Raw genomic sequence first — 25,534 nt, 5'->3', positions numbered from 1 at the left:
ATCAAGATATGGGCACCCTACACTGGGGTATCATTACATCTAAGAAATATATTTAAAAACAAGTCGCCAGAGAGCTACTGCCCCCCAAAACTTTTTATTTTCTATTTCTCTCTCAAGAGTTTTAACCAACATAGTTTACTTTATCTATACAAAACATACTTCAAGATTACATTATTAATAGTACTATTAGCAATACATCTGATTTTTTTTGTTCTTTTTGCCCTCAGAATACATCCCACAAAGAATGTATGTAAGAATATTATTAAACACCACTTTCAAATACCATAGGCCTAAAGAACTTTGAATAACTCTGCCATTTCTGAATCTTGTAAAGCCTCTGATTAGAATTTTTTTCCTAACTGAAGGAATCCTTTTCTGTTTCTAGTGGCACATTTCCTCTACTTTAGTGGTACACATAAAACAGAATAACTGAAAATGCACATGCTGAGACTAGCAAGGCAATGCAGACTTATGTGAACAAAATCAGGAATGCTATGACTGATGAGCATCTGCATTGGTCAGCATCTCTTTAAACTTGTTTTTCCATCAACCTTAAATGAATGATGCTTTTTAAGAGTCATCCCAGGGTATGTTTGCAATGCACTGTACTCCAAAATACTTAGTAAGTACAAAAAAACCATTAGCTTGCCCTGAAGCATATCTCCATGTAAACATTCAAAATACTTATTCTGACTACAGAAGGCAAAGGGCATATTCAGTTGTTATGACGATGTACATACCTCTAATTCATCTCCTTAGGCATCTGTTGAGAGATCAAACAATGTGGGCGAATCTGGGGCTACTCTTAAGTTAGGAAGGAATACAATGAAACCTAAATTAAAGAACCCAGTGTCCCATTTAACCAACATGTATTAGTTCATTGTGCCCTGCAGTGGATTGGCGCATTCCCAAAGGCAGCTGCTATACTTTTTTTTAGGAGTTTAAAATTTTCTTTGGAAAGAAAATAAGTGAAAGTGAAATAGCTATGTAGTTGAAAGATAATTTGGAGTCTTTATATTTTACTTACTACTGGGTTTCAATAAAATACCAGGTTTAAAGAACTAGAGATTTTTAGATACTGTTCTTTTTGAAGTATAAACATGATTAAATTTGAACAAGAATGTTTTCAAAATCATACACTTGAAAGGAGATTTTGACACTTCAAAGGAAGTGGAAAGTCAGAACACCTATTTGAAGTATCATTTTTTTTAAAGATTTTATTTATTTATTTTTAAAGAGAGGAAGGGAAGGAGAAAGAGAGGAAGAGAAACAGCAATGTGTGGTTGCCTCTTGAGCACCCCCCGCCTGGGGACCTGGCCGACAACCCAGGCATGTGCTCTGACTGGGAATCCAATCAGTGACCCATTGGTTGACAGGCTAGTGCTCAATCCAGTGAGCCATACCAGCAAGAGCTTGAAGTATCACTCTTAAGTCAAAGCTTATCCTTGCTCCAGTTTTGTCTTTAATTGCACATAGAATCATTGTAAAAATTAAATAAATACATTTAAAAATAGTGCCTGGTACACAACTTTTAACCATCACCATCTCTTTGTGAGGAACTAATATTCAATATAGCTTTTCTTTCCAAATATAATCTATGTTGCACAGAGGGAAAGATTAAAAGCAATCCTGAAAACAAACACTATCAAGATGATAAAAAACAAACAAACAACTATACTGGAGCTTATAATAAATATTTCCCTATTTTCTGATCCAGGGGGTTCACGAAGAGTTTTTACTTGAGAGATTTTTACACAAGTGTAAATTTTATTTTAAATTTAGAAAAGATCCTCTTGGCATTAGTTTTAAAAATACAATTAGAATAAGAGCAGTTGTCAAAAATGACATTATATTTTAAACAAATTTCTACTATATATTAAGGAAAAGTTCGCCCTTTCTGGTTTGTCTTCCCCTTTTAGCTACACACTGCTGCCCTCTGCAGCATTTTCAGTCCTTGTGAATTGTCACTCCAGCAGATAATGTGACTCAATATGAGGGATATGTGTGTGTAAAAGGGAAGGCCCCTTCAGAAAACAAAAACAAAAACCCCCACCCCCCAAGGAAAAACAAGAAGGCACTAAGGTAAGATGTTGTCACCGTCCAAAAGTTAGTTAATCTGAGAAAAGGGCTTTCTTAAGGTTCTAGCAACAGATCCCTATCTCCTGGCATTCACATAGTAGCCCCTGTATCACAGGTCTGTATATATTTTTTTTATAACTAGTTTAATTGAGGGAAAAAAATATACATATAAAAATGGTAAATAGTAAAAAGCGTAACCAGTGAAAACATTTAGTTTCCACTCCAAATCTCTGGCTAAGTTTGTGAGTTTATCCGTTCATAAGTAATGTATCATTAGAAACATACAAACTTAATGGACATTTCTTTTAAACATAAACGGAAGTATTTGCACCACTGTTTATCACTCAAGATTATAACTCCGAGATTGCTCCCGATCAAGAGAGATTAACCTATATAATTAACGTAAACCAAATAGGTTCTAACAAAATAGGTTTTAAATAAATCAATCTCCAATAAGTTCTGCCATGATTTAGTTTTTTGTTGCTACTAAGATTATTATAAAAAAGCGGTCGTTCTCAAATTTGAGCGGACGTCGAGTTCACCTGTTCACCTGGAGTGCATGTTAAAACAAGTTGCGGAGCCCATCCCCAGTTTCTGATTCACGTCTAGGGGTGTGTGTTGAAAATTCGCGTTTGTAATATACTACCAGGCGATGCTGATGCTGCTGGTAAGAACTAGTACGAATGCTGCATTAAACCCCGTTACTCCCATCTCCCAGCACTGCTCGCCCAAGGAGGTACACAGGATTGCTCCCCTGGGAACCTCAAGAAGGGACCGACATCAAACAACCCCACGACAAGCCCCCTCCCCAACCGGAATTGGTGAAAACAGGCCTTACGTCGCGCGGGGCGCAGCCCAGCTACGCAACTTCCTTTCTACTAAACCCCGCCCGCTCTGCGTCCTCAGCGCGAATAAGGGCTTGATGACCAATGGGCGATAAGAGTCACGTGAGCTGAGCGAGGTCTCGCGAGGGATTTTAAAATCTCGCGAAACTTCACCCGCCTCTGTCTTCCTCCTGCCAGTGCCCGGCTTTCCTTTCCTCCCCTCCCCCTCACGGTCGACCAAGTTCTTTTCAGAGAAGTCGCCTTGTCGCCGCGGGGATTTTTCGAGCTGCTCCTGCCACTGTCGCCGCTGCCACCCCTGGGCTCATTTGCCCCGACCCCTTCCCGCCGCCCCGCCCCCAACCCCACGCAAGGTAACGAACCGGTGAGGGAGAGTAAGGCTTCGCCGGGCCGCGGCCTCTCCCCAGGCGCGGGAGGCCCGAGGCCGAGTTGCCGGTCGCGCTGGAGAGGCCTGGGCGCCGGCCGAGGGTGTTGGGAGCCCCAGCCTCATCTCAAGAGTTGAGCCCTGGCCCCGGTGGTGGTTGGGGCCTCCGGGCCGTGGCGGAGAACCTGGCTAACCCGGGGAAGCCGTCGGGTGGGGTTGGAACGTAGGAGGCCGCTGAAGGACAACCTCGGCAGTTTCGGGCGGTGCCTGTTTGGGGCTGTGGTTCCCGGCCCGCCGGGCATCCGCAGCCTTCGCGCGTTCGGTCTCCCTGGAAGCTAATGTTTGAATTTGGAGGCCTGAAATAGTCGGCCAAGTTGTGGCGGGCTTTGAGGTCTTGGGTGGATGGGGGGCAGCCCGGCTTGCCCTCTCCGTCTTGGAGCCCTTCCAGATTCCAGGCTGTCGTTGGACGGGAACTGTAAGATAGGGAAGGGTCCTCTGGAACCCGGTGCGTTTGCTCACTCGTCGAGAAGGGATTCTGTCGTATCTTGTTCCCAGGGGAGGATGAGCCGGATTTGGTGAAAGGCACGTTCCTTAGGATGGGTTAAATGGGAGAGAACTTGGGCTGTTTCTTTTACTGAAGGAAATAGACCTGCTCGGAGAAGAGCTTCTAAACACATTCATTAATTGAATAGGGCGTGTAGAGAGTGTTATTTGTGTAGTTAATCCAAAAGCCACTTATATTTGGTTTTGGAAATATTCTTTAGTGCATATTAATACATACATATATATTTTGAGTCTTGACGCTTCCAGCAGATTAGTGCTTTAGTGCTTTTGGGGGAGGGGTGAGGAGATAAACAACCCCGTTGTTTGGGACCAACACAGTACAGTGCCTTTCTTATTATTTAAGAAAATTAGAAATTATCTTTTTCGTTCATCACTAAGTGTTTTCTGTTTCTGTATAGAATTTATCGGGCATGTTTATAATATTCAGAATCCATTCCCTTGAAGTATGTGGTTTGGCTCAGAGAGACAGCTTTTCTCTGAACTAAGCAGTAGAGGTGATGGTGATAGACTGAGCTGCAGTGAATTATGAGTTGGGAGCAAATTGGCAAAGTTAATTCAGGCACACAGACAATTATTTTCTTTATGGTGTTTTTGTTTTGTTCAGTTTTCATGGCCTTACCCTTTTTTCCCTCCAGATGTCAGAGGATCTAGCAAAACAGCTGGCAAGCTACAAAGCTCAACTCCAGCAAGTTGAAGCTGCATTGTCTGGAAATGGAGAAAATGAAGATTTACTAAAATTAAAGAAAGATTTACAAGTAAGTATGAGCGGACACTTACAGTTACATTATTCATAAAGAATAGTTCTGTGTTTTTCAAATGATTTATTGCTTATCCGCTATAGATATCCAAAGTACCCCTTGGAGGTGGTGTTTACCCTGCCCCCCCCCCCCTTTGTGTATATTCCCACAGGAATATATGGCTTGTAGAAGTAAGGTTGCTTCCTTAGTTTGCATACATCAAAATGAGTGGAACATTGGCCTTTGTTATGTAAATCTCGTAGTCTTACAATTCTAAAAAATCAGTTTATTTTAGAAGTCTGTCAAACTTACTATAGAAGTGATACATATAACTTTAGAGTGGGAAGTGCTTGTACATTTAGTGAACTGGCAAAGAAAATATAGTTCAGAAAGTAACTAAAATTGAAGGAGAAAAATAAAACGTGATTAAGATTCCTTTTAATGGCACAAGAGTCTTTGAAAATGAGTGTGTCTGTCAAAGCTAGTGGGTAACACCTTGTATTGAAAACACAGTGTAAGAATATCAGAGATTTGTTTTCTGTGTAAACATTACATAATATTTGAACTTAAGTATAGGTTTTACAGTGTAGTTGTTGACATTTGTTGAAGTTAAATTGAATTTATGTGAAATTCAACTTGTGTGGAATTCAGTTGGTATGATACCTGCTTTTAAAAACTGCACTGATTGGGAGGTGGTTCAAGACAACTAAAGCCTTAACAGTAAATACCTGTTATTTCTCAGAACACCAGGTTGATTAATAAAAAATCATACAAGATTTGTAAATACATAGGACTTTTCATCTTAACAAATTTGAGAACTTAAAATTTTGAACCTGATGTTTTGGTAAGTTTTAAAAGGTGTTTTGATTAGATGATCTTTCTTTACTGATTCAATACAAGGCTTTAATCATCTCTATCGTAGATAAATCCTTTCCCTCTCTTTTATTATCTTTTGCCCATTAAAATTAGTATTTTAATACTAATTTGGAAGAGCTTATCTGGGCATAATTAAGATGTTGAATATTTTCAGGTTCAAATTCTAGATTTAGGATGAAGTTACAGGAAGTTGCAATGGTACATTATTTTTAAAAACAGAACCCCTTATCAATATATAGAAGTCAGGCCAGTGGATTTCAGGGTGCTAGTCAGTAAGGAAGAGATGTTTGGGGAGCAGTTTTTCCCACTCCCAGGCCAACTTTCTTCTTGCCTCAGAGATCTGGGTGTGCCCCTATTACCTGTTACATTTTAAAAGCAGTTCTTTTTTATTTTAAAGAAAAAGATTGTGTGCAGCATTGTGTGTATTGGGAGAAAGGGTCTGTGTGGCACTGGTCAGGGGGAAGTTGCAAGTGAAAGTTGAAACAGCATGATTATGAGGACTTTTTAATACATCTGGAAAAATTGTCAGAGCCGAGGCAGAGTTGCCCTATAGTGACATGATCTATAGTGGAAGTACAGTAGGGAGAGAGACCATTGTGATAGGCCTTGTAGTAAACACATAAATGGCTTACTTATGATTGAGTTAATAATGCCCTGGGGTCATTTATCTGTAAAACATTCTCTTTTCTATAACCATTTAGAATAGCACTGTACCATAGAACTTTCTATAATGATGGAATTGGTCTATATCTGCTATGCAGTACTGTACCTACTAGGCACATGTGGCTATCAAATATTTGAAATATGGCTAAGGTAACTAAAAATCTGAATTTTTAATTTTAATTAAATAGCCACATACAGCTACTTTCCTATTGGATAGCACAGGTTTAGAAGCATAAGTTCTAACACTTCAAGTAGTAATAATACAGGATGTTTTCCTGACCGAACTTGATCACATTTTCTTTTCCTCTTCATCTATCATGAAAAAAATTTTCATTTTGGTTAGTAGATTTAGGTCTGTTTTGAACTAAAAACTACAAAGACGAAAGGCAACATTTAACTAGATAAAAAGCTGGAAAGAGTTTAGATATATTCTTCTACCTAGTAATTGTTGTCTCCAGTTACAGCTTCTATTTAGCATGGGTTTTAAATTTTTTTATTTCTTTTTTTCCTTCTCTCTTTCCTGGGCTATACCTCAGGTCATTGATGTTTAATTCTGCCTTTTATGTTTGCTGAAAAGTCTCTTCAGACTCACTGCGTTTGTGGGCTCCTTTGTATTTTTGTGTTCCTCTTATGGCATGTACTTATTCTGGTTATGAATTTGTTTGGCCTTCCATTTATGACAGATACTCTTCCTGCACTTTTTTCAGTGACTTCCATTTTGTCAGTAAGGCTTCCATTTTTATTTCTTAAAACATACGGTTTTTTCTAAACAACAGATTTACTCGTCAGGCAGTAAATTTGATCTATTGACGTTCTAATTAATTGCTATCTATCTATCTATTTATTTATTTTTTACTAAAAAATGTAGGTATAGTAAAATCCAGGCTAGCTAGCTGACTAGCTCCCCAGGCAGTCTATGATAATCACAAAAATAGTCAATTTATTAAGCTGTTTTGCTAAATAAAACTGGTTCTAAAGGAGGCAGGGGTCAAGTCACTTGTCTCATATATTACAGTGGCTCTCTGCATCCCCGAAACGCCTTCCTTCAGTAAGCAGAGTGCTTGAGTGCATCCCTTTTGACCTGCTGATATGTAGATCACAACATCTGATGCTTCCTGGAATTGCCGATTACTGTAACTGCTGCTCATCTGTCAATGAAGGAGCAGTTTCAGAACTCAGACTTGGGGGAGGAAAAGTAATTAATGGTATGTACCTTTAAGAACCCCCTCATACATAAAATAGTTTCTCTGCTACTTTGGTCCATATGTACATGTGAAGAAAAAAATTCAGAAGGGTTTTCATAGTTCGTTGGGATGGGTATGTAAAATATGGCGAAGTAAAAAGACAACGAGGGATAAATGTGGATTTTTTTAAAAAGTAACTTCAGTGCAGAGCCCTGAAAATCCTTTATAACAGGCATAACTTTTCAGGAGATCGTATGGGCTCTTGACTCAGGCTTACATGAGTTTACATTCCTGGCCCTAAAAGTGGTTAATTAAAAACAAGACCGGATAACTTACTCTCCTTTGTATAGTACATGATATATTTATTTGGAAGTTCTTTGCTTTTATTTGCAAAGGATCATCAAATTAAAAGGTATTTGAATGGCTACTAGGCACCAAATAAAACTTCATTAAAGATATAACTCTACTGAATTTTTAATTTAAATCTGAGTCTTGTAGTTTTTTCGTTCACAAAATTTTTTAATTCACAAAACTGACCTTTCTTCAAGGGTTTAACATCGCCTCCACCCCCCACTCCCCTTTGAGGCTCAAATATTAGTTTTTCAGATATAGCCAGGAAGAGTTAGACTCTTAGGCAAGAGGTAATTAACGTTCTTGGCTACTGAACCAGAACTACTATTTCTAAAACTTCAATGGGAGCTAGAAGAACCTCAGTACAGAGTTCATTTTTCTTTCCAAACACACAAGGTGATGTTTTAAGGTATTTTAAATGCAGTAGTGGGAGAACACGTATGTAGGTTCTTAAATAAGATGATGCACAATATGGGTCTTCATTAGAGTAAAAATGTAGCAGATAGGTAGGAAATCTATCATTTGTACTATTTAGGTTTTTTAATCAGCCCTGCCAAATACCTCAAGTGAAGCCAATAAATGTAAGCCTGAATTACAAAAAATATTTGCCACACAGAAAGATATCGCTTGCCTGTGTGTGTTAACATTTATTTTTCCTTGTAAATGAAGCTGTGCTAATGTGCTTAACATTAAGGTATTGGGACAGTTTAAGTCTAACCTGGTAACTTGCTTACCCAGATGAGGTAAGCTTTATAGTAAGCGAATAGGAAGACTAATGGCTTTTTATATATACCTACAGTATTTTATTAGAAGTATGTGTGAACAGGAACATTTTTATTGTTAATAAGGCTGCTTCAAATGTGTTGGGGCTTTAGCGGGTGTGGGACATGTTGGCTAAGCACTTAATAGTTTAATGCTCTATAAAATAGTACATGAAATATATGTGACAATGATGTGAGATAAATGTGATCTTGAATCTAGTTCAGTTCATAATTGACTATTTCTCATCTTCACAGAGATCTATTTAACTAAAATTAACACTTAGAAATAATGCATAGTACAAGCTCAAGTGTACCCTATTTCTATTAGTATTTGAGGTTAAGTTGAAAGGCAGCTGTCTGGGATTAAATCCCAGCTACACCACTGTATAAAATAACTGTATCTCAGTTTCTACATGGGGATAATCACAGTACCTACGTTATAATGTTGTGAACTGCAGATTAACGTGTAGATTAACTTAAGTGCTACATGGTGAGAGAGCTGTCATCAAAAAGTAAAAGAACTTGCTTGTTGAAAATAGGTGACAATGTGAATTATAAAAATAATATTATGGTTTTTGTTTTTACTTTTTAGGAAGTTATAGAACTAACCAAAGACCTTCTGTCAACTCAACCTTCAGAAACTCTTACAAGTTCAGACTGTTTTGCTTCTGCGCAGCCCACTCACTCATGGAAAGTAGGGGACAAGTGTATGGCAGTCTGGAGTGAAGATGGACAGTAAGTGTAGAAAAAAAACTAACTATAACATGAAATAATAAAATAAAATGGTAAGATGTTTTTATTCAGTTTAAACTACCCTATTTTAATCTTTCTGTATAGCCAATATGGTTAATAAGAGCCAATTTGATTCTGGGGTGGTTGCGATTCATTCAGCTTCATTTTTAGCGGTGGATTAAGTTTTGGGCAGAAGAATGGCTAGGATTCTAGGGAAAAGAAAAACTGAAAGCAGAGGAAAATGAATGGGTATTTTAAAAAATAATCTAAATTCTTTTTTCCTCAACCTGAAAATTGAGTGAATGGTTGGCTGTCTTAGATGTTTGTGAAATTCGTACACTGAGATTGTTCTTATAAGAAATACCTTTTTCAAAGAGATTGACAAAGCACATTCAGTAGAAATGTAGGAGACTTTCCTGGCAATATATTGATTAGGTCTTCCTTTTGGGATAGAAGATGGCTAACTTGAACCACTCTTCTGCGTTATCTTTGCCAAAGGACTATTTGATTATAGAACTTTCATTTTAGACACATGTAGTAGTTGAATCACTGCAGTATAAGTCTTGTAGGCTGAGTACTAAACCTTTACTCACCTGCTTACAGCCATGATATCTTTACAGGTGTTATGAAGCGGAGATTGAGGAGATAGATGAAGAAAATGGCACCGCTGCAATCACCTTTGCTGGCTATGGCAATGCTGAAGTGACTCCACTGTTGAACCTCAAGCCTGTAGAAGAAGGAAGGAAGGCAAAGGAGGACAGTGGAAGCAAACCCATGTCAAAGTAAGTGACTTTTTAGGATTTCAACTGTAATCTTCCCCAATTAGGTATTTGAGATGGCTGCATAATCTATGTAGGTTAGTTTAGGGTGAGAAGATAATAATGCTATTTACCATTATTTCAGTATAAGGCCTTTCATTCTCTATATTTGTATGCTTAAGTAAGGTAAGGATATTGAGGTTCCCACTGAGGCATTTAATAAATATTTATTAAGCAGATACTGTGTATACTATCACTGACCCAGATGCTGGGGTTCCACCACAGTGAAGACAACCTACTTGGGCTTGTCCTCACTGAGTTTATAGTTTAGAAAACAAAATACCTAAAGAAGAACTTCCAATAGTAAAGTATAAAAGTTATGAAGGAAACATAATGTCTACTTTTAAGGGAACCAAAAAAAGAAAAAAAAGGTCCCTAAACTGCACTTAGTCATTAGGGCAAATTTCTTTGAGAAAGTGACATCTAAACTTTAGAGATTTGAAAAGCAAAGGCGTTAGCCAGCTAACAACCTAGAAGATACGACTTTGAGCAAGGTGTCTACCTTCTCTTTTCCTCATCTGTAAAACAGACAGTAGTATCTACATGATGGGCTTGTGAAGATTAAATAGCATTAATAAAGCATGTAGCATTATTCTCGACATGTAGTAAGAGCTCAGTAAATGTTTACTTTTAAAAAGGAAAATAAGGTGAGAACATAGAGGTAACAAGGTAACAAAGAAATCCGTATGGTAAAAACTTGGGGCTTGAAGGTGGCTGTTTTGAAAAGAGAAGTGGTTAGAGAGGTAGCAGCCAGGTGATAAAAAGCTTGAAGGCCACTGATGCATTTCAAGTGGAGGAGGTATGATGTGATCAGATTTGAGCTTTCCATTGATCACTGGCAGCAGAGAGAAGGCTGCTACCCAGGTGTAGATGGTGGCCTGAACCCAGGGAGTAGTAGAGTAAAGATGGCTAAGTGTACAGTTTGGCAGGTATTCAAGAGGCAGAATTAACAGTATTTTGGTTAAATCCTGCATTTATGCCACAATTGGCTGTCTTTTGTATTTGTCAAAGAGTTTTCAAAACTTAAGGTGCTACATAAATATATTTGAATTTAAGAAAATTGTCACCTATTAAAATAACATTTGATTAAGCATCCCAATAAGAAAATCAGATTGTAGAACAATATAACATCTCTATTTTTAGTTTTTGATATCTGTAAAAAGCCACACTGAGCTTCATAGTGGTGATTATATGATGCAAAGGAGTCTAGATCTTACTGCCTATTTTTAAAGACCCCTTTCTTCATCTGTTTTTGGTGAGAAGTCAGTTGACTGAGCAGAACTTATAGTGAGAGCTTTAGGCTTTGATTTTATTTACTATTTTTGGAAAACCCCAGTTGTTTTTAAGAATTGTTAGCTATGATTTCCCGTTTTGCTGCTGTGCCCTTCCAGTCTAAGTGGAATGAGTTTTTATGTTCATCTAATCTGTTCATACGCTTTTTCCAAATGCAGCATATTATACTTGCTAACTCTCCATTTAGAAATTGAACAAAGGTTTAGACATCTGTTGACACTCATTCGTAAAACACAACTGGCAAAAGCTATGTAGACATTAGATAAAAAGGCATAGTTGAAATATTTATAGTGGGTAATAGATTACAGTTATGTTTCAAAGTTCCCAAGGATGCTATGTATTTCACAAAAACATTTATTAGCTCTGGGTGATCGCACTGATGTTAACGCTTTTTTCCATGGGGAGAAGAGTGTGTTTAAGTTTTAGTTTTTGTTCTGTTGTTTTGGTTTTTTGCACTGCTAAATATACCCAAGGAAGTTCACCTTTTAAATCTTAAGAATTGACATTTAGTTGTTACATCCACACAGAAAAGAAATGATTGCCCAGCAACGTGAATATAAAAAGAAGAAAGCTTTGAAAAAAGCACAGAGAATAAAAGAACTTGAGCAGGAGAGAGAAGACCAGAAGGTGAAATGGCAACAGTTCAATAACAGAGCCTATTCTAAAAACAAAAAAGGCCAGGTTAGTACCTTTGATCATACTTTATAAATTTGAAAAGTGCTACTCTGATTAAAATAACTTTAAAGTGGAAAAGGTATATAGATTTTTAAAAATACATTAGTGGTTCTTAAATTCAGAATCCTCTTCAGTCTTCATTTTAGGCTTATTGAAAAAAATCTTTATTAGCCACTGTGTGCAGTAGAAACACTAAGAATGAGAGAGTTTATATCAAGAATTACAAAAGATCTAGTTGGGTTTTTTTTCAATCTGCAAACTAAAATTTGAAAAGTGAGTTGCTGTCTTTCTACTTGGAAGGGAGTGTGTTGAACCATACCTGCTTTGTTAACATGCCTTATGCTGGACATCACTGGTAGATTTTATTTAAAAGGGCACTCAGGTTCCCTTCATGTATTTTTCCTTCTAAGTGTATTTTGTAATTTTTATTGTTTCCAAAACTAATCAAGAATGGTTTCTGTTTTGTTTTCCCTAGGTAAAGAGGAGTATTTTTGCTTCACCTGAGAGTGTAACTGGCAAAGTTGGAGTAGGAACTTGTGGAATTGCTGATAAACCTATGACACAGTATCAAGATACCTCTAAATATAATGTTAGGCATTTGATGCCTCAATAATCAGAAAAACTGTTGGATTTCATCTCTGCAGGGCTTTACATTTACCTTTTTATCCTTATATTTTTCTAAAGGTAAATTATTTGTTAGATGAGTAAGGAAGACACTTTGTCATTGTTTGACTTCAGTAGAATGAAACTTGAAGAAATTGCATTTGATAACTGCTATTCATTTAACTTTCTTCATTACTACCACCACCACCACCACCACCACAGTTTCCTCAAAGTTTGTTGGGTAGAGCAACTTTTCTAGACAGATGCTGCTTAAATAAAAGCACTTAAATGAATTGTTAACCTTCCTAATATCAGGCCCCCACTTAACCAGATGCCATATACTTTTTGTAAAGTCCTAACCTGGAACTTTCAGAACCTTTGAACTTGCTACATATTCTAGCAAATCAGTGGAACGTCAAGGCAAAACACCAAACTTCTACAGAGATCTTTTTCTTACCTTAACCATAGCTGTTGGCCAGTTAAACCTAAAATAGATTAATTTGTAAGTGGCAAGGTCCGTTTTGAGGTTTTTCCTTCAGTACTTGTTTCCTAAGCCTATTAGGCCATCTCTAAAATTGATCCAGCTCTTTTATTCTTTTCATTGAGTTTTAATTCTATGTAAGAAACCATGTTTAGGACCAGCTACCTTTTCTAATGTTTTTTTTCTCTCTCTCTTTTTCCTTTTGTTTTCCTTTTTCTTTTTTGTATGTTTGCTTTTTTTCCTGTGTTGGTTTTTCACTCACGGTAGTGGTACCATTTTTTTGGATGTGAAATGTTTATATGAGAAAACAAAAAGCTGATGTATAGCCCTGTATACAGTGTAGATACTATTTTTGTAAAAAAAACCAAAACCATAAACCAAGGCTAAATTAACAAGAGTACTGAATGTTTCATCATTAAAAATTTACTGTATTTCTTGTGCATTAATCTGACCATAATTTCCCTGTATATTATGTTCATGTTAGCTGAGTTTGGAATTTTTGTTAATTAGATCAAGTTGTCAGCATTTACTGGTGTAAGTGAACATCACAGTTTTCCTGAGTTGAGTTTAAGCCAAATACATGCATAGAAAAGGGTCTTCCTGTTAATGGAAGATGGTGATTTTTTAGGATGTTAATTTCAGTTTTTGTATGTTTAACTTTTATTAAATAAAGTGTTTTTAAAATCTCTAGGGTGTGTTCTCAGAAAAGTAAAGTCTTAGCTGCCAGCATTGATAATGATTAAACCTCAATGTACTTGCATACATCAATTCCACAGAAGAGAATGAGTAGGATAAAGATTTCAATAAATCCTTATATACTCCTCTTCCATTAGACATAAGAAATTGGATTCTAAAGTTAAACCAGTCTTATTTTAAGGACTTGAGCTTTGTATAGAGTTGTTTGTAAATTTTTGGTATAAGGGGAAAAAATTACTTTGTGGATTTTAATTTTTTTGGTAAATTGAAACTTAGGAGGGTAGTGGTGAGAGGTAGAATTTTTCATCTTGCTCCTTCACCAACCCAGGAAATTACTTCTACATCCTTTAACTTATGGTCACAGGTAGAGCACGAAGGATAGAATAAAAGATGAAGTGTGTTTTAAATACAAGGTACAAATTAGAGTGAAAAATAGGCCACTTAGCCTGGAAAACTTTAAAAATATACTAATGTTCTTGTTACTTAGTTGTAATGCTATAATAACCAACAGTATCCTTGAAGGATTGCAATGGAACCCTTTTAATTAAAAAGCACAGGACAGGTGTTTGGTATAATTGACCATGTAAAATGATTTTTGGTGAGATTACCTTAGTATGTTTGTCATTCACCTGGTGTTTGTGTAGACAAGACTCCTGTGTTGAGACTTGTGCCTTGTTTGACCCCATGGGCCTTCCTTTCTGCATATTAATTTTTTTGGAGGGCTGTGCAGTAGGATGAGGAGTAAAGGTTACTATATTCTATGATTTTTTTTTTTTTAGTAGGCATATATACTTGAGATCAGGAGCCTTTGTGTCAAAGACCTAGGTTGGCTCTTTCAAAAGACCTAGGTGTCAGGATGATGATAGTGTCTCTGACAAAAAAGTTAGGACACCTGGGGAGATAGAGTACCTGTGTTGTGTTGAAGTTGAGAAGATGCTTAAGGAGAAGCATCTCATGATACCAGTAATATCTTACAAATGAAGGTAGTTCTCAGTACTCTGAAACCAAATATGACACTTGGTCTTATGAAGCTGTGTTACAAAATTTAATGGAGTTTCCTGTTAAGAAAGACTAGACAAGCTCGGTAACTGACAAATCCAGTGGTTAGTCATTTAGGGCCCCCAAGTTGCATGCTCTTCAAAACTTGACATTTGACTTTATTATTGAACAGTTGAAGGAAAGAACAATCCTAACACCCTCGAAGTAAATAAAAATTGTATTAATCACAGATAACATGCTTTTTAAGTTAACTTGTAGAAAGGCCATATTAGAAGAGTAAGGACTCAAGTCAGACTCATGTTTGAATCCTGGCTCCCTTATTACCTGTACATAACTCCTCGTTGCTTCAGTTTTCTCGGCTGTAAAATGAGAATAATTCCTGTTTCATTAAGTTGTAAGGATGAGTGAGTTAATATGTGTAAGTGCTTGGAAGAGCACGTGTCATACTGTAAGCACTATAGAAATATTTGCTGTTACTGTGCAGAGTGGTAGTGATGAATAGCTCATCTTTTTTCCTTAACTTGAACAATAATTCTTATTAAAATGCATAGTAATAGCCATTGCTTAAAATTTGTGGCCCCCAATTATACACATTACTGAAATGTCAAATTACCAAACTTGTAAGTAGTATATCCTAGTAAAGGTTAAAAATTTTATATTAGAATATCTTAGGGCACAATTCCTAATGGGAAGGGAGTACAGGTTATACTTACTTAAAATTAAAGAGGTACTAATCCAGACTTAGCTAAGGTGGATCTGTCTACCCCACAGGTGATTCCGATATGCATTCCTGGCTGAAAACCATGTGTTTTGGTAAACACAGGTGTGGGCAAAATAAGTTTACTGTGCTATTGTGACATTCTTTTGAGTTAATAAAGCTATTGTACTAATCATAACCTGGATGTCTTTTTCCATACAAACTGTAAACCTACTTTTGCCCACCCTATATAAAAGCAGTTTAATTTTTGAAATGAAGGAAAAATTACCTGAGTAAGTGGTGGTTTTCTTAGCCCAATTAGGGAAACTAGGCATTAAACTAAAATGAAATGCATCCGTTTATTGTAACTAATTTTTTTGTAATGTTTGTTTTTTCACACGAGTGCCCCTATGTTTCCATTACAATGCAGTTTTAATTCTGAGTGTGTTTGCCTTTAATAAAGCAAAGGAAAACCATCGGGTAACAAAGGAAAACCATATTTTTTTGTACATTGTGTATGTCTGTAGATTGTAATTATAAAAGGTGACAAATAACCACTTGGAAGTTCAGTCAAAAAATATTTTTAAAGCTTTGATTTGACTCTGCCTTAACTTCAATATTAGCTGAAATGAAAAATTATTAAAACCAAGGTTTTACATTTGTTAAAATCTTTAAAGTTCAATAAATACCAGATGAATTGTATTAAATTATATACTGTGAAGCAACCAATTACTGTAAATGGTAATTTATAAGTAAATGTGAACATTCTTTATATCTAGGATTTCTTTGAGTTTTAAGCTAAACTGAATTTTTACTGCATTGGAGAAGAAGAGCATAGCAGGCAAAACAACAGGTAATACAGTAGAAACAGAAACCCAAGTAATTGAATCCCTTTAAACTCTGATATTTAAAAAGCATATCTGTGTCTAGGTATGTTCTTTGGTTCAGAAACCAATATTGACATGCTAAGTTTTTTCTTGGCTAAAAATAAATAGTAAAAAAAAAATAAGATGGAAGGTGTTAGGTTTCTGTGAGGTTCTTCAATGGCCTTTTCTGCCTTTGTGCTTATATATATACACAGAGGTGGCTCTTTTGTGGCTTTAAGTGGAGTAAAGCAGATCTGAGAATAACACTGGGCTTGTGGTAGTTGACAGCTGAACTAGCTAAATATATCAAATTACGGATACTTAAGTTATCTTTCAGTTCCCAGGAAATAAAAACTGGTAATTTACTTCCACCAAACACCTCACCAGTTCATTTTTTATGAAACCGGTGCAGACTTAAGTTATGGGAATTATTAAAGTTATAATTTGTATCCTCAGTCTTTTTTAAGAGCACAGCTGAAGAGCCATGGTTATACTCCTGAAGAAAGGTTTGCCTTTTGTTTGAAGAGCTCTTTTTCAGTTTGAGGTCAAAAGTCATGATTGCTAGCTCATGATTTCCCATGGTGAAACGGATGTGTTTTTTGCCTCCCTCATACTCTTTTCAAGCCCTGTACTCCCTTAGCAAGACGCAGTGAATTTCTGACCACAGAAACAAAGATTTCAGGCTTGGAGGAAACACTTGACTCCTTAAGTCCTTAGAAAACTAAGCGTTGAAGCGTGAGATCTGCAACTAGTCTAGTCTTTAATAGATGGTAATTGTCTAATTGCTCATTGCTCAAAAGTATGCAGGAAGCAGGAGTAAACTCGTATCCCTTTGGTTCCTTTGCCCGGTTTTGCCCTCCAAAAGCACTGTCAGGTTTAGCTGACCTAGCTTTCAAAGTGTGATGAAGGTGGTCATTTAGAAGAAATTGACTTCTTAAATTTGTACTATTTATACACACTTTATAGACATTTTATGGTTTTGTTAGGTTTCTACAATGTTAATCTGTGCCTTGGTTTGAAAATCTAAAATAAATATTCCAGGTATTGGGTTGGCCAAAAAGTGTTCAGTTTTTTTCTGTATGATGACTCTAGTAGCTCTTAGTTGTCCCTAACTTCATTCGGTATGTTTCGTTAGAATGTATTGTGACCACTGTCATATCAGTGTGTTTAAAAAAAAAAATCTTTTTTGTGCAGCCATTTTAATATTGAAGATGGAAGGCAGTATGCAACATTTTTAGCATATTATGCTTAGTTATTTCAAGAAAGGTAAAAATTCAACTGAAATGCAAAAATAAAATTTGTGCAACGGGCAGCGAAGATGCTGTGACTGAAAGAATGTGTCGAAAGTGGTTTGTGAAGTTTCTTGGTACTGCTGACATTTTGGCCAAATAATTCTTTGCTCTGGGTCTGTCTTAGGCATTAGAAAATGTTTAGCAGCACCACTGGCCTCTACCACTAGAAGCCAATAGTAGGAGAGAGCCAACATACAATACCCAAATAAAAGCACTGGTGAAAATGAAAAAAAAAAGTATTTTACAGAAAATAAACGGACTTTTTGGCTAACCCAATATAGCCCTATCAATATAGATTTTAAATGTTCTTCCATAGCCAAGAGTTTGAGGAGATGGAAAAAAATTCCAAAATTCTAGGAAGTGAGTTGGTTGTATTTTAAAAGAGGTTCATTTAAAGCCATTTTCCCTTAATAATTTATGATTCTATAGAAAGGTAAAAAAGAACCAAGAAGTTGTCAGCCAGTACATACTATTTTGAAATAGACCAATTAATTTAAAAATTCAGATGTATTCCACAAGAAAACTAGTTTCTTGTTTCCTGGTACATGGGCCAGGAAGATTTTTTTTCCCCCCTTGGCAAGGTGAGCACTAAATATTGACTGGGGCATTCAATTATTGTGCAGTGGTTACTAACTGAATGGTATGCTCATGCTTAGGTTAGTCCCCCTCCCCTCTTTTTTAGAAAGACCAGGTAATCACTAACACCGATGATACATCAATCTTATAAAGGCTTTATTTAAAAAATTCTATACGACATCAAAATTGACTTCTTACAAAGTATAACCTGCCATGGAGTTTTGTGAAAATGAACCATTTTATTTAATAGAAAGTCTTTTTCTGCAAGACCTACAGAGTAACTAAAATTCATGATTAAGAATGAAGAGATTAGAAGATTGCATTCAGAGAAAGCAGAGAAGTACATACCTCTTAATTTCATTTTGGTGCTACACACTCCTAGATTAAAAGGGTGGGGTAGTAATTTACATATATTAATTTTAACCCTTACAGCCTTTTGAGAGAGGTAGTATTTATCACAACTTTTCAGGAAGAAACAGTCTCCATGAAGAAATTAAGTAACTTGCTCAGGGTCCTTAGCAAATGCTAGAACTGGGATTTAGTGACCAAAACCCCTGTTCTTATGATATGCTGTTTTTGGTAAGGAAGTATGGAATTTTTTAGGTGGAAGATAAAAGAGAGAAAGGCAGCTAGTTGCTCCAAGTAGAAAAAAAACTCAGCAGAAAACCCCCAAGGGGCTAAACAATTTTCTCATTAGAATTGACCCAGGAAGCAGTGTAGCCTTAGGGTAGGAGCTTAGCCTCAATGACTATCACTAAAAATGCCTTCATAATGCTAAAAGCTATCATTGTCACTGGGGGAGTTACACCCTTTTAGAGTAACAATGACATCATCTGAATCTTTGGTAATATGCACTGAAATAGGATTTACCTGTACCATCACTCAGGCATTTTACATACAGGGTACCTTAAGAGTCAGGTCAGCTGGGACTAAACAAGAACTTCAGACTTCTTTTCAATGTGAATGTATGTAGCCAAAGGGGTCCTTTAAAAAAGGTATTTAGAGAACAGATAGGAATGACAAAGGGCTTTGTGTCCTACCTGAAGGAGTTAAAGATTACCATATACAGTAAACCATCTGCAGTTATGTTACATGGAGTTACAGTCAAAAAGGCACCTGTTTCAATTATAGAACGGGAAATGGCAATGATTCAAATTGCCATTATTTCTGTACTGAAATAGTATCAACATAGACATGTAGGTGATAGTTGCCTCTCAATGTGGATGCTGGTTTATATTTTTTTTCCTTCACAGAGAAGGGTGGTACAAAAAGCACTCAGGTATTCTTCGTTCACAATTTTTATTTCTTGCAATTAACTCTTGTATCTTCAAAGTCAATTTGTCTTTTAAAAAATTAATACTTCTTACTCATCATACAATCCACCTTCCCTCCCCCAAGTTAAAACAAACCCAGGGAAGGAGTAATTTAGGGGGCAGTTGAAATAAGTACTCTAGGTTCCTGACAAACGCTTCTCAGCCCACCATCCAATACATATACAACAAAATGGCAGCACCTCAAGTTCACCTGAATGAAGTCCCAAATTCCAGCCCGAGGCAAGTGATGCAAGTGAATGCCATGGGAATAACAAAATGGAAGCTTAGTCATTGGCTTCTGTTTACTTTCCATGGTAGTTAGCAGAGTCTTCAAACTGTCTTACTTGGGAAAGCCAAAAGTAAGCAACTACAATATATAGAGCAATATTTTGACCCAGCCACGAGTAACTTTAAATGAAACCAGAAATAATTTACCTGGGCCACAGAAATGAATTTATGTTTTTCCTTAAGTCCCCAGCACCTGAAGTAGCAAGTTCTAATGGGCTTCTAAATGCATGCAGTTTTTCACACATCTACTTCAAAGAATTTCTTCCACTCAAACAGCACAATCAAGGATAAAATTTCTGGAGGCACAGGAAGAGCACAAGAACAAGTAAGTATATGCTGAGGCATTGTGTATGACCAAGATGGTACACTTCATATATAGAAGCAGTGAAAGTTGTTAAAGTGCTACTTACAAAGGATAGTCTGACATTACACACACAACTCAACTGCACTGCTAAATATGGTTGTCTTTATTTTCTTTTTCCTTGCCCAGCCCTAACTAAACAAAATAAAAACTACAGGACTGAAATTAACAACCCATTAAAATCAGCAATAAGTTATGAAAATCATAAAGCTTTTTTTTTTTTAAGTAATTAAGGGTAGTTAAATTATTTAAAGTATACAAAGTTCAAAGAGCCAGGGGTAAGGTCTCCAAGAAGGCTTCCTGGGTAAGGGAGAGCGGAAGGCCAAAGGGGAAAACTTGGAATTTGAAAGACAAAGGGAATACATGACAACAAAGTGCAGGCTAGGAATTTTGCTTATAATAACATTTCTGAACATATTAATAAGGGCAACAATAGCACCTGCACCGTGGGACTGTGAGGAAGGAGAGAGACTGCCTGTAGGAAAACGGAAGCAAATCTTTACATTAAAATGAGACAAGTGTAGAACTTAACTATGTTAACTATGATAGTGTGTCTACTATAGATATCAGATGGTTAAAAGCTGGTAAAAGGTAATGATTCTAAAAGAAAACAAGAACAGCATTGACCTTTTTTCTACCTAGCCCAGACCTCATTCATTTTGTGCACTATAAAGAGTGAGGTGTGAGGTGTTTTATCATTATCAAATGCTGCATCAAAATAGATGATTTTTTCCCCATGTTTTTCCACTATAAAAGACATCTATGTTTTTTATGGACAAGCTTTAAAAAGATGTCATTTTGGTTTTCAACACATACAAACAGTTATCAAAATCTGAAATAAAAATGCTGCTGTGGCTCAGACCTTGGCCTGCTAATCTGCGTGCACAACTATTCTGGCCCACGCAGACACAGAGGCACGTGGAACTTTTCCCTTCTGGCCCCTCAATCCAAATGCACAGACCCTGTGTGGGAGAGGCTGTCATGCATGGACTGCCCCCATGCTGCCCAAGGGCCTAAAAGGTGGCTAACTGTGGAGCTGGCGGTTGGGTTGGTGCCCTAGTGCTAACAAGGCAGGATAAGGTTAGCTTGCTTAGCATGGAATCCAACAGAAAGCTGAGCTGCATGATGATCCCTTTCAAAAGGCTTCATGGGAGTCTCTCCTTTTGCAAAGCATGAAATGAGTTTTTTGTTTGTTTTTTTTTTTAATTAAAGAATTGATCATCCACAGGCTTCTTGATAAGCTGGCCCAGGCTGAGTTTTAATAGCTCTTTAAGCTATCCAAGATTAATGCCTGATTATCTCGTCTTGTCATCACTAGAGATCTGATTTTGTTTTTAGGACCATAAAGCTCAGGAACAGTTCATAATCCCATCCTTAAATATGTCTACACAATATACTAGGAGCAAACTAGGAAAGAAAAAAAGGATGGAATTTCCAATTTCAAATCAACCAAATCAAAATTTCACACAAGTTTTTCTGCTGCCATTAGAAATTGTGATTTTTCAAAAATGAGTATTATGAGTATTTGTTCTGCTGGGGAGGCTCTACCCCAGTTTTTGCTAAGTATTTTCTTAAAAAGAGGTCTTCTAACCTTTTTGTTCAAGTATGATCTCATTTAGTTTTAAAGAGGAGACTGCATCATGAACCCAATTTAAGAGATTGTTTGGATTGAATTGGCCCAGTGAAGATTTTGCCCTGCACTGTTATATCATGCTGGGTTCTAGGAAGTGAACGAAAGTTTGACACTGGCACTGGAGTAACCCTCGTCACTCCCAATACTCTGCAGGCTGCTGTGGTCATCAATGTCACTGATGCTGGTGGTACTGATATTGTCCACTTCTCCATGGGAGAACTCTGTGCTTTCAACATCCACTTCAATCTCCTCTGCCAAAGGGAAAAAAGAAAGAACATTAGTAATCTAGTAATAGGCACTTTAAGAAACTAACAGAGGAAAAGCAATTACTTTTTATAGTATAAAATAATTGTTAAACAAACTTATCAGTGATGTCTAGAGAACAGAAGGAACCAAAAGTGAAGAGACACAGGGATATATTTTGCAAAAGGGAATGTCTGGTATACAGTGGTGGTCTCAATTTAGGCAGCAAGTTTACTAAAGCCTTTGACGCCAGACTGTCTGGACCTCCCACCAAAAGCACTTGGCCTATTTGGGAATTAGTACTTAATATTAAAAGATCCCAAGCCCAAGTGGTTTAACAACATCTGTTTTGCATTAAACTAGAAACTAATTCTTAGTGCTGTTTATTAATCAGAGTTGCCTTACAGGAGGAGAAAAGCATAAACTTAATATAGGCAAACTAGAAAATTTATCCATCCAGGCCTTTGGTGGTATCATTCTATAGACAGTTCTTGAGACTTCTAGGATTCATCAAAAAGATCTTTGACTATTCAGTAACCAAAATAACCCAGTCATTATAAAATGGACTCTATTGGATTTGTCTTCAATTTAATTTTCTTGCATCAAATATAGCTTGAAATGATGGCCTGATGCTTAAGTCTCTTGATTATAGTGAGTTCTACAGTAAAGATTATAGTAAAGGCATTTCAGTGGTGGTATTTAACTTTACTTCAAAAATCAAACATGATGGGAAAAAAAACTCCCTAAATACATATGACCCAGCTATCAATAGATATCTTGTTCAATAATACATATACAATCACCAATAATAAATAAAAAGCAATATACATTTAAAAAAATAAAAGACAGCTAAAAACTGTTTTCTCCCATAACAGCTAGAATGAACTCAAGGTTCTTCAATTCTCTTAAAACAAACTCAAAGCATGATGTTTCATAGTTGGCACTGACTTTAAGGGTTCACACTGATCACAACTGCTTTAGGAAATGTGGATTCTTGCTGAGCCCAAGAAGACAGAGTAAGTTAGTTCAAAGAGTGTAATTTCAAAAGGGCTTGTTGTTTCAAAAAGTTTTAGAGATCTGTTTTTAAAATGCAGGCAGCTGTCCAAACAAGCTGTACAAATAATCCTATGAATTCATAACTATTTGTTTTATACCCATAATGCTTCACAAGCTATTTAGTGTTTCCCAGTATCAGAGAACACTCATCCAAACTATGATTGAGAAATAAAATGAAGACAGCCTATCTAATAGAGCATGCTGAACTCAATCAAAACAAAGTAAAATGAGAGACTGCTCTAGCCAAATGGACTAGAGATGTTACTAAAAGTTACTGGGAAAGAAGGCTGCCAGATAAGAACAAGAATAGTACTAGGTAAGGTACTAGCATGCTGGGAGTACTAAAAAAACAAACAAACAAAAAAACCCTAAAACGATGAAGATACATCCTCTCTAAAATTTGGAGGTGGGTAGGTACAAGGAGGAGATAACAGCAGGAAGAGCAGTAAATGCCTGAAGACCTGACCAGATACACAGCTAGTAAGCAGTAGAAAAAAGACTAGGATGAAAGTCAGCCTCCTAATTCAGGGGTATTTCTGCTACACTTCACTGGCACTCATAAATGCAGCATGTTCTAGAGGTTCTTGCTGTTGCCCCTGGTAAAATTCTGTTCTTCAAAACTGAGTGCCACATAAAAATAAACTTTCACATAAGCAAAACAACAAAAATGACAAACCCAAGGACTCCTAATGTGTGTCAAAGGGATCAAAAACCAATTTTTTGAAAGGCTCCTAAGAATATGGGAAATTTGAGTATTAAAAAGAAAAAGAAGCCCTGGCTGGTGTGGCTCAGTGGATTGAACGCTGGCCTGTGAACCAAAAGGTTACCAGTTTCTTTGTCGGGGCACATGCCTGGGTTGTGGGCCAGGTCCCCAGTAGGGAACGCATGAGAGGCAACCACAGACTGATGTTTCCTTCTTTTTATCCCTCCCTTCACCTTTGTCTAAAAATAAATAAATAAATACATACATATATCTAAAAAAAAAAAAAAAAGAATGACTACAATGGATTTGAACACATTCAGTACATGAAAACATGGGTTCATAAGATAATCACAAGCAGCAAAACAAAAAGCACTATTACCTCTGCAGGTTGCCATAGCACCAACTTATTCAGAAAACTGATAAAGCAAAAATGAGCATTTATCCCATCTTCCCTGTATTGATTCTGTTTCAGAGTAACCAAAAACTTCATGAGGAAATGCTCTTCTTTATAGAAGAAAAAGTTAAATGTAAGAATAATAGAATTAGAAAATCACTACTTTGTTAACACCTAATGAAATAGTGATCAGGGCAATAATCACCAATTATTGCTAAAACTACTAAGTGAAAGGTTGATATATTTGCATAAAAGTACCAAGATGACAACACCTGAACCCTACTAACCAGTATTTTCATTAGAGTGGGACAACTAGACAAATATTGATGCACCAGGAAGTACACAGCACCACCTATGAAGTAGTCCTGCCTCAAAAAAAAAAAAAAAAGAACCTGAATTTAGTCAGGCCACTAGATCCACCAACCAGTTTATAGGTCATATGAAGTACCGTTAAGTGATACCATGAAGACCGAATCATCCAAATCTAAAATGTGGGAAATTCTGTATGAATTCCCCATTTCTACAATAAATAAATGGTACTGAAAAAAAAAAAAAGTGGGGAAGGGAAAATTTTATAGATTAAAAAGTACTTAAAAGCCACAAACAAATTAAATGTGGACTTTGGATTCTAAATGAAACATACCAATGGTAAAATGCCGTTTTTGAGAAAATCTGTCATGACATTAAATAAGATAATCTGATTTTATTTATTTTGTGAGATATTATAATAGTATGATTATGTTTTAAAAGTCCTATTTATTTAAGATACATACTGAAGTATTTAAGGAAAACATGATAATGTCATCTGGGATTTGATTTAAAACGTTCCAAAAAAGATGAGGGTGAGGGTGAGGATGAGGATGGTGGAAAAGAGATGTAACAAAAATGATAGAATTGTTGACAGCTGTTCAAACTGAGTGATGGGTACAAGAGGGTTCTTTATTCTATTCCACTTTTGTATATCTATGAAATTTTCCATAATAAAAAGTCAAAATAAGAAATTTTGCAAAAAATTTTTTGTTTTAGAATCCTCAAGAAGCTCACGAGCTTGATTTCCCCAACTGTAAAGTTTAAAATCACCAGAGTTTACACCTCTGGGATCCTTTATTGTGGTGTGAGGCCTGATGTTAGTGGAAGCTACAGATGAATAGATCAGTAAATTTCAAACAATTTCTTTGGCTGACTTTTCTTCTCAAATTCTGCCAAAGACAAGTGTTCTGGGACAGATGGAAAGAGAAATGAAGGGCGTGGCACTTTAAAAGACAGGTACAAAAATTAGTATCACCACTTGAAAGACATAACAACATCATGTATCTTCCTGATACAATACACTGAGAACACAATATAATTTCCATGATATTTCTTCCCCCAAATATATAACCTCAATCTAAGAA

At 36.5% G+C, this 25,534-nt stretch overlaps 2 protein-coding genes across 4 annotated transcripts in view; one reads left to right on the top strand and one right to left on the bottom strand.

Moving 5' to 3' along the window:
- The first annotated feature begins 3,087 nt into the window (after positions 1-3,087).
- SMNDC1 (survival motor neuron domain containing 1) lies at positions 3,088-15,613 on the top strand. Of its 2 annotated transcripts, none has more exons than XM_054581488.1 (6): positions 3,088-3,274; positions 4,485-4,604; positions 9,014-9,156; positions 9,774-9,935; positions 11,792-11,945; positions 12,415-15,613. In XM_054581488.1, the coding sequence occupies exons 2-6, from the start codon at positions 4,485-4,487 to the stop codon at positions 12,550-12,552; spliced, it is 717 nt and encodes a 238-aa protein (XP_054437463.1). In that variant the 5' UTR covers positions 3,088-3,274; the 3' UTR covers positions 12,553-15,613. The 2 variants fall into 2 exon arrangements, with proteins under 2 accessions (XP_054437463.1, XP_054437464.1); XM_054581489.1 differs by having other exon boundaries at positions 3,269-3,285.
- A 3,818-nt stretch (positions 15,614-19,431) lies between these two features.
- The window catches only part of MXI1 (MAX interactor 1, dimerization protein), an 84,113-nt gene continuing 78,010 nt past the window's right edge, over positions 19,432-25,534 (bottom strand). For both annotated transcript variants that reach the window (XM_054581486.1, XM_054581487.1), the window contains exon 6: positions 19,432-21,995. In XM_054581486.1, coding sequence (XP_054437461.1) covers positions 21,832-21,995 — 164 coding nt within the window. In that variant the 3' untranslated portion in view covers positions 19,432-21,831. The remainder of the gene's footprint in view (positions 21,996-25,534) is intronic.

This window comes from Pteronotus mesoamericanus, unplaced genomic scaffold (genome assembly GCF_021234165.1).
Source record: "Pteronotus mesoamericanus isolate MK-2021 breed Mesoamerican mustached bat unplaced genomic scaffold, CSHL_Meso_final contig_657, whole genome shotgun sequence".
In the NCBI taxonomy this organism is placed as follows: Eukaryota; Metazoa; Chordata; class Mammalia; order Chiroptera; family Mormoopidae; genus Pteronotus; species Pteronotus mesoamericanus.
This window is presented reverse-complemented; position numbering and strand designations above follow the sequence as displayed.